The sequence below is a fragment of the Pyrus communis genome, chromosome 1 (genome assembly GCF_963583255.1).
Source record: "Pyrus communis chromosome 1, drPyrComm1.1, whole genome shotgun sequence".
In the NCBI taxonomy this organism is placed as follows: Eukaryota; Viridiplantae; Streptophyta; class Magnoliopsida; order Rosales; family Rosaceae; genus Pyrus; species Pyrus communis.
The window spans coordinates 22726478-22736428 of NC_084803.1; the positions used below are offsets into that span (position 1 = coordinate 22726478).

The 9951-nt window shown below is 41.2% G+C and overlaps 1 protein-coding gene across 1 annotated transcript; it reads right to left on the bottom strand.

The window, feature by feature from the left end:
• Window positions 1–9128: 9128 nt before the first annotated feature.
• On the bottom strand, window positions 9129–9701 carry LOC137724793 (uncharacterized). Its single transcript, XM_068463488.1, has one exon. The coding sequence runs from the start codon at window positions 9699–9701 to the stop codon at window positions 9129–9131; it is 573 nt and encodes a 190-aa protein (XP_068319589.1).
• Window positions 9702–9951: the final 250 nt, after the last annotated feature.

Here is a 9951-nt window from a genome sequence, read left to right on the forward strand (position 1 = left end):
GTACGAGTAGTCGAGAGTTTTAGGGCGTTCCACGTTTCTGCACTATGATGCTAAATCTTCAAGAACACAATATGATGCATGGTTAATTACAGTAGTTATCACATGTGAACCAAGTCATGTAAATAATGATCATCATCTTTTAAAATCATTTAGCTGTTGGGGATTCAATTTGTTCAAAGAGTACGTAGGTTAAGGGTTGTAATATTGAGAGATCCTAACAATAGAAGTCTAGCATTAGAACTCAATAAATTTGGGATTTTGCTAACCATTGCAAATTGATTTTGAGTTGAAAACTTACAGTCAAACATAATATCAAATTAAACAGACTACATCCACTTAGGCCTCTTTGCAGGAGTCTGGCTATATATATCATGCAACTACATGAAGTTAAATATATTTCCATCATTCACATACAACATTAACATTTATTGTAGGTTCGTTAGAATGTAGATGTAACAGAGTTTGCAACTCCAGCAGAAATGCCGCATATATCCCTTACTAATCACTTTGCACTTCAATGCGCAGAACAGAAGCACTAAATATATTGGTTTGAATGTTGCAATCAAAAGCTGTACAAAGTTTTATGAAATATAAATTGCGATTAACTTCTCTAAAAATCCAATAAGACTAAATTGAAATGATGAAGGTGGCTTGGTGGAAGGTGCGTGTGTTTGTCTGAGAGAGGAGATGTACCAAAGTTTTGTGAAATACAAATTGTGATTAACGACTTATCTAATCCCGTAATTAAAAGACTAAATTGAAATGATGAAGGTGGCTCGGTGGAAGGTGTGTCTGCGTCTGAGGGAGAAGGGGGGACAGCTTTCCGACCTCGCAGGAAAATGCCAAAAGGGATGACGCAAATGAAAGCGATTTTCTCGTTCTCAAGGAGAAATTTTTAGTTGTGGCAGGAACACAAGTGGTACACCACGTGTTTTAATAGGAGTGGTGAGAAATTTTATTTTTTAAGTTATTAACTTTTTAATACACATATCTCACAATTTATATAGTAACACATAATGTACCATCCCGTATATCAATTACATTGAAAAATCTCTCGTTCTCAACTGTTGGGGTGTGAGGGCCAGTGTCCCCATTGTCCAACAGGTCATCAAAGACACAACCAAACAAAATCTTACTGCGAGGACGAACATTATACATTATGGTGATTTTGATGATGACATGTTTGATATCCTTACTTAATTGCCACGTCCATGTTTTACTTAAAAGAAAGAATCTCCTTTCTTGTGTGCCCTAATTTGTTTATACCAGTTGAGCCCTAGCTAGATCGATTATCAATGATATTGAGAAAAATGGCACCCGGTAGCAAAGGTCTTAAACTTTATCCCATGTTTAATTTTCATCCCTCAATTCTCATATTAGTTTCTCTTGTACTTCAATTTAACTTCGTATTGTATGAGTGGTGCTTCCATCAAATTTCTCTTCTTTTCCGTCAAATATAAGGGTATAGTGGTCTTTTCATACCAAAAAAAATCTAATTTATTAAAAAAAGAAAAGAGCTTGGCTCCTTAAGATTCAGGAGGAGTTCCTCCTCAAAATACTTCGTTGCCTACTCAATTTTGCGCTTCTAATTGAAACCGTTCATATTATAAATCACTATGTAAAGATCATTTCTTCAAAATATCAATTAAAACTAAGATCGTTAATCCTTAAAAAGTTTCGATCATAAACACAAAGTTCTATGAATATGTCACGAGGTATTTTGAGGAGGAGTTCCTCCTCAATCCTTGAGGAGCCAAGTCTTTCTCTTTAAAAAATTCATTTTCTTATTTTTCGGATGAAATTCCTATTTTATCCCTCAACTTAACGAAAAAGTTGACGAAATTAATGAAAATGACTACTAGTGCAACAAATGACATAATTCGAAGACGGAAAAAACTATTAATAGAGTTCAGGAATGAAAATTAAACTCGTGGTATAGTCAAGGGACATTTGCTACAAATTAGCCTGAGAAAAATCAAGAGGATTGCCTTTTAATAAAATAATGTGAAAGTGCCATCTTAGGGCATAGCATGACATGTTAAAATGTCGACTGTGTAACGCATTAGTTTATATAAGAATTCACTTGATATGTAATAAATGAAATGAATAGTTTTGACAACGTTACAGATACTTAAGTGACTGTTTATCATTATAAAATTTTACTATGCATGATGTCGGTACAATGTATGTCTTTCATAACAAAATGCAAAGAAATGGATTAATTAATATTATATAAATATTAAGTCGACATTCAAAAGATTAGGAAAGGTGATCAAGGAAAAAGTTAATTAGTCTTCCATTATCTAGCAAAAACCATTGAGCGTAAAAGAGGTAATCCACAACTCCTTTTGCTTCATGTCATCATGAAGCATGACGCCCTCTGAAGTAACGTGCGGTTGAATAAAGATGTCTGGCTACTTGTAAGCATGAACTTCGTGCTCTTTCTAGCAATGGCCCCACAGCATATATACATGCATGTTTAATTGGATGGTAGATGATGAGGTTAATCAACGGACACAAACATATATATATATATAGTAGGTGGTGGCCCACAATGGGGTTGTAGGATAAGGCAAAAACATCCTATATTTTCTCAACTGGGAGAGTCATGAGTTTCTTGCAGATAGCTCGAGCTAGGTTGTAACTTGTAAAATGACAGTTGACACAAACACAGAGCCTAATAAAAAGTGGCTCTCTCTCTCTCTCTCTCTCTCAGTTCTTCACGTTAATCACGCAGCTTCATGTTCTTCCGTTGCTGAGCCCCTCATCTGTCTCTGTCTCTCTAAATTAATTAATATATATCTAATAATTTTAAAATTATTTCTTTGCATGCATGGATGTTAGATTGTTTACAAAAACGTAAACAAAGAGAGTTACGTATATATATGTATAATTTTAAAATTTGCAAGAATAGAAGTATACTGGAATGGTTATGATTGATAATCTATTGAGGAGATCTTCTTTTCATATATATCTTTACTGAATCCATGTCTGTCCGAGAGAGAGAGAGAGAGAGGGAGGGAGGGAGATGAATGAAAAAGTAGAAGCAGCATATTTGCAAATGGGGGACCTAGCAGTAGGGAGTTGCTGGTCTCACAGTGCCTTAAACCTAAACCCAAAAGAATGATGCAATACAGGGTCTGAAACACCCTCAACTGATAGATACACATACATATATATACACACACACACAACCGAAACACCCTCAACTGATTGATACACACACACAACCGAAACACCCTCAGCTGATACACACACACACACACACAACCTTTTTGCCTTGCTTGTAGCTAGCCAGCCCATATATATACACAGTTGAGTAAAATATACATGGATATAACTTATAAGGGGAAATGCAGGATTCTTTTTTGGAGTGTGCTATCAGATCGAATAAATTAAAAAAAATCAAGTGCTAGAAGTTATAAGAATGGTGTGAAAAATAAGAATGGTTGTATGGATAGCATAATCCTTCTTTTTGTAGGAGCTTTATGCAATATTTCTGCTAATAATTTTGAAAGCTGTGGCCCGTGGGGTCTGTTTTTAGTTACACATAAATAGGCAAAGTGCAGAATAAAGTTGGAAGGTGAAAAAGCAAAGCCTCTCTTTTAGCGTGTCGTAGACACAGTCTGGTACATGAGAGCAGTGTGACCGTTGTGGATGCAAATTTCTTCCTCCTTGATCTTGGACAAAATTGTACCTGCAAAACAAATAACATCTTAGGTCAAGGCGAAAAGCCTCACGCGCCCACAATGAATGGAGGAGGCTTTGCCGAAGAACCTCCGATGCCAAAGTTAGAATTCAGAGAGAAAAATATTTGAGAGTTTTGGAGAATTTTAGCAAGAGTGTGGAATGATCTTTTGGTGAAAATAGGAGCCTATTTATAGGGATAGGCCGGTCCTCTTTGGAGAAAGAGTGGTTGGCCATTAGGTGGGTTTTTGGGTTTAATTTTGGTTTAATTAGCCAATTTTAATAGGTATTAATTGGCTAATTAAACATAAGGGGAATGTTTTGGTGGTTATAGAATATTAAGAATAAATAGATAATTAGGTTATGCAATAATTAGCTAATTGATTTAGCTAGAAAAGGGAAATTAGGTAAAAGATTTATGGGGTGAAATAAATTTTATGGATTACCTTGTAGAAGGATTTGATGAGATGAATTTTTGAATTGTTACATTTTTTGGGCATTTCTGACTTGGTTGAGGATGATTGCCCACTACTCGCGTGTAGGAATCCTGATATGCCTTAAGGGTAATTTTGTCTTCTTTATTCAAAAATCCATGTGTTGCCTTGTGAATATTTTTGGCTCCACAAATGCCCCCACACTTGTTGGGCTGCTCGTAGGAAATGGCAGCAGGTGTAAAGATCTTCTTGCTTTAGGAAACGTAGGATTGTTTCCTATTTTGATGTTAATTTTCTCTTTAATAGGAAATTAGATCCTTCTAGGAAAGGGAAATAAATTTCTCGCAAAACCTATTTAAGTCCTATAAGATCCCACATCGCCTAAGGGAGTGATCCTTATATGTATTTCCCCATCCCTACCTAGCACGAGGCCTTTTGGGAGCACACTGGCTTTGGGTTCTATCGGAACTCCGAAGTTAAGCGAGTAGCGCGCGAGAGCACTCCCATGATGGGTGACCCACTGGGAAGTTCTCGTGTGAGTTCCCAAAAATAAAACCGTGAGGGCGTGGTCGGGGCCCAAAGCGGACAATATCGTGCTAAGGTGGTGGAACGGGCCCGGGATGTGGTGGACCCCGAGCCGGGATGTGACAAGTCCACCTTAAGTGGGTTATTAAATCAACTTTGGGGAGCGATTTATTCTACCCTACAAGAGAGAGAGAGCTTAGAGGATATTTGTTCCCCTTCATCTAGCAATCTTCTACATCTTGCCCGTGCAAAAGATCGTCTTTCGTTACTTTCTTTGTTTTCTCCGTGCCACACCAAGGTAAGAAAAAATTCATTTTCCTTGTCTTTTCCTTGGATAGTGTTGTCGCAGGGCAACCGTCGGGGTGGTGCGGCACGTCGGTTGGCAGAGGCCAGGAGTTGGCTTGGCATGGGCTGAGAAGGTGTTGTGGCAGGGACCATTACTTGGGCAACTCGGCTTGGCTAGAGCCAAGGGCAGCTTGCACGGCTGGAGCCGCGGATTGAGGCGCCGGGGCGCAATGCTAGGTGAGTCGCATGACTCATGTCTTCTGGCTTCTTGGACTTGACGGGGGCCAAGCCTACGATTGAGAGAGATGAAGAGTTTGAGGGCCTTATAGGCTGCTAGAATACTGGGCATGCAGGCCTCCTGCCTGCTGGTCTGAGAGAAAAAATGATACTTAGTTCTCTTCGCCTGGAGAAATGTGGGTTGCTTTCGAGAGAGAAGGTAAAGAAGATCAAGGTGGAAGAGATCTTCCCCGTCTGCTCAAGAGATACTGGTTAAGAAAAAAACTAAAGACTTCCTCCGCTGCTCGTGAGGGTCCACCTGCTGAGAGGCATGTGATTGACATGACTTCTTCCAATAGGAAGAAAAATGAGGCTGCTAGATTTGAGCATGTGACATCGGCTATGTCGAGAATGGCTAATTCAATTGTTGATAGTATTGCCCAGTGTGGAGGTCTTGTCATGTCCCTAGTGCCGAAGTCTGTGCCAAGACGTTTGTTGGGAGCTAAGTCCGGTTCTCATTCGGAAAAGCTTACTATTATGAAGAGCGATAAGGTAGACTCTGCTGCTAAAGTGGCGCTAAGGCCCATTCCCTCTGCTACTAAGACTGATTCGCCTGATGGGAAGGAGGAGACTGCTCGTGTGGGCAGTTGTGAGAAATCTATTAAGCCTACTTTTAGGGAGGCTGCTGAGATCAGTGTGCTCTTGAAACCAAATCTGCTTGAAGACATGGATGTTTGTGTTGCAAAAACCATGTTTATTCCAAAATGTTTTTGGCAATTTCTAACAAAAAAGACGGGAAAACAAATTCTTTGTTGATGGCGTTAGAAAGGTTTGTTTGCCTAAGTTCCTTTGTGAAGCATACGACCCAATATAAAAGGACTGCTCTGCTTACTATAACGCATATATAGCAAGGCTGCCAATGAGGTGGCGAAGACTATGGCAGCTGAAGCTTATTCCTCATTCGAGGAGATCAAGAGGTTGGATTCTGAAGTCGTTACTTTGAAGGGGTTTAATATTTCTGCCCTCACTTCTCTCAGATTCAAGATCTTGAGTTTGCAGTTTTTGAGCTTCATTTCGCTACTTATGCAAAAGATGAAGAGTTGATTGCTGCTTATAATCAAGTGATCCACTTCAAGAGAATCGTCGATAGGCTTGAACCTCAAGTGTTGGAACTTCAAGATGTACTGAAGATCAACGAAAGTTTGAAGAAGGAAGTACATGAACTGCAGCGCGTTCGTGTTGGTCTGCTCGAGGAGAATGAGCAGCTGAAGGGTGAGAATGATAAGCTCGAGGTTTTGAGACATTCTCTATTTCTCCAAAAGACTTGCTTGCTTTTACTTTTGAGGCTTCCATTGGTGAAGTAGTTGAAGAAGCTGGTGCCCAAGCTAGGGCAGCCAGGGGTGAAGCGTTGGACGATGCTGCTGTTAAAAGCGTCGTTGCTGCTGAAGGTGTGGTGACCGAGTAGTCATGTGATGTCCAAGTTGCTGGAGTGTAGTCTTATAGGTAGCTTTTAGGATTTTCTTTGTTTTCCTTGTAGCTTTGTTTTTCTTAAACTCCTTTGGCCTTTTCAAGTTGTTTATAAACATCATTCCTTCACTTTCTTCATCTTCGCTTCTTTTGTTCATGCCTTAACCTTTAGACTTTATAGACCAGTGGCAGACGTGCTACTTTTCTATAAGTAAATAGACTTGTGTAGTCTATTCAGCCGTAGGTGTTGGTATAGAACTTTGCAAAGTTATTAGCCATAAGGTTAGTAGACGGATGCCTTACTTACACAAGTAGACAAATTTGTACAACAGTTGTTCCGCGTTTGGCAAAGGTGAAGCTTATCGACTACGTGGCATGTCGGCAGTGGATAAAGTTTCGTATATACATGCTAGCTTGTTTAACCTTTCACAAGAATGTGCGGTTGTATAAGTTTAGCATGGCTTTACTACTCGAAGGGCAAGCTGTATGCAGTCTTCTGGAAACCGTAGGCTACCTTAGTACACTCGGTAGTAGCTTTAGGGTTCCAGGGCAGCCGTCTATCAGATGTACTGCATAATGTGCCCTCTCCATCTCTAGGCTCGGTTCCCTACAGATTAGGCCAAAAGACCCAAAATCCTTCAGTTAGCTAAATCTTGAAAAAGACCATTGTGGCTATTTTTAGGAATCTCGGTGCAAGCCATCGTGCATCTAGTTATACTAAGGTAGCCAGACTCATCCACATCTGGATATTCGGAGTGTAGAGTTTATCTTTTCGTCTTGGAGAGCTGACCTATATGGGTGTCGGGGAATTGGTGTACCCTCTCACACTAGAGAGTATGGTTAGTCCCTCTGGGGGTGCAATTCCTGTGATGAGTCCCTACAAAGAGCACAGTCTTCTTTTGAAGTGCAAGAGTGATCAGTTGTTGTAAGCATGCAGCCGAACCAAGTTGTGATTACTTATGAATTCCTCATTGAAAAACAAGTGAAACGAACGAGAACTTAGCTGTAAAGTAGGAACTGCATAACAACTGGATAGTCCTCGGCTTGTGAGGTGGTCCCTGTCGAGCTGCTTGAGTCTTCAGGCTTTGATGTAGTGAGAGGTCACACATGGTACTTCCTCAGATTGTAGGCGCTCCACTGCTTTTTGATCTTTTTGTCGTTTCATGGTGGCGAGGGTGTAATTACTCTTACCGCCTACTTTACTGACCTTATACGGACCTTCCTAGATGGGATCCATCTTTTTTGAGCCTTCTCTGTGGGTAATGATGAAGGTTTTTCTTAGGACTAAGTCTTCAGGCTAGAACTGCTGGATCTTGGCCCTTTCATTGTAATTGGAGAGGAGCTGCTGCTGGTAGGCTGCGATGCAAGTGATGGTCTGCTCGCGCTTCTCCTCTGCGAGATCTAGGCTTGTGGCCATCTCTTTACTGTTCTGCTCAATGCTTGGTAGTAAAGCGGTGATATCGGTTGCTCATCTTTTGGTGGTGCGATATGCCCATAGACATTCGAGGAGTTCGTCTGGCCATTTTCCCTTCTTGTTGGTGAGGGGTTTCTTGAGGCAGTCGAGGATCATCTTGTTGGATGCTTTAGCTCACCTATGGCCTTGAGGATATCTTAGCATGGACATATGCTGCTTGATACTATACTTTTGGAAAAACTTCGCCATACCTTTGCCCACGAATTACAGGCCGTTGTAAGTGACGATGGACTGTGAGATGGCAAATCGGCAAATGATGTTCCTCCATATGAAGTGCTCTATGTCCGTTTGAGTCGTGGTCGTCTTAGGCTCTGCTTCTACCTATTTGGTGAAGTAGTCGGTTGCCACGATCATCATGCCTCTGCCCTCAGTAGCAGGCGGCATAAGTCCTTCTAGGTCGATTGCTCACTGCATAAATGGCCAATGACTCGTATGCCGGTATAGCTCGCTGGCAGGCAGTGCTGGTATCGGCTTGTAGTGCTGGCAGCGGTTGCACTTTTGTACTAACTTCTTAGCATCTTGGTGTATGGTAGGGAGTCATGGAGCTAGGGCCATGTTACACGTAGTAGGAGATGCTCAACTACCGGTATTGGACCATTCTAGAGCTAAATTATGGAGCAAGGGTTGGCTAGGGCCGTGTGACGCGAAACAGGAGGAAGTGCTCAACTGCCGATACATGTTGCTCCTATGTAGAATCTTTTGGGACAACGAGGACAAAACTTGCTTCCGAGTGTGTCATTCCAGTGTTCGTTTGCCCTTGGCGTGTCTTTTGGGCCGAGTTGTTGCGTTCGTCAGAAAACTTTACATCTGTTAGGATTTACGCCTTTATCATTGTGCGTTTGGGCAAAATAATGCGTCATGAGGATGACTGTGTGCGTTTGAAGGTAAAACTTAAGCTTTCGAGTTGCAATAACTATCGCCAAAGTTAGCTTTTGAATTTTTGATAACATCGATGAGAGTTTTTGAACTATGGAATACAGGTAGTCGGGCCCCCATCTATTCTCGTATGATGGTAGAGCTTATTACTGCTTCAGATACCGTCAAACATATGAATCAATCCTCCTCTGCTTCCAGTTTGGATAGTCGGGAAGTGATGTCGGATATTTCTTCAAGTCCTTGAATGTGCATTGGCATGCCTCGTCCCAAAGTGCATACTTCTCTGCCAAAGCGAAAGAATCTGCTAGAGTTATATCTTCTTTCATGATCAATTTTCCAAATAATGGGTGGTCTGCTCGAAGTCCTTTTTGGAAGGCTACTCTAGCTGTCGAGTCGTTGCATCCGATTATCCCTGCCTTCTCTGCTTTGAACCTCTTCATATAGTCATGAAGCGACTTTTTTGGGTTCTTCTTGACGTTGAACAAGTGGTCGGACTTTTTCTTGATCGAGTGATAGGATGAATATTCTTTGGTGAAAACCAAAGAAAGTTCGTCAAAACTTCGGATAGATTGTGGCGGTAGGGTGTATAACCAATCTTGCACTTTGCCTTGTAGAGTGGTGGTGAATATCTTGCACATGAGATCGTCGTTGTTTCGATAGAGGATCATTGCATTTCGGTAGCTCTTTAAATGTCTCTCCAGATCTTCATCCCTTTTGAAAGATGTGAAATATGGCATGTTGAACTCGCATAGAGGCTCTGCCTACTCGATTTCGTCCGTGAAGGGTGACCTGCTTATGTTGGTCATGTTCCGTCGTAGTGCCTCGTCGTTGACCTCTTTGCGTTGGAAATCACACAATCGCTTAGTCAAGAGTCTCTTTACTTTTTCCTGAATTTGTCTTTGTTGGGGTAGCGGAGCTCTCGGCTGCCCCCAGCTGTGACTTGCTAGTCTAGGCTGCTCTTCCATGTGTTTGGCTCGTTTATGTCGC

Excerpts from the sequence above, each read along its gene's own strand:
- LOC137724793 (XM_068463488.1), bottom strand. The coding sequence starts at position 9,701 with ATGCCATATTTCACATCTTTCAAAAGGGATGAAGATCTGGAGAGACAT.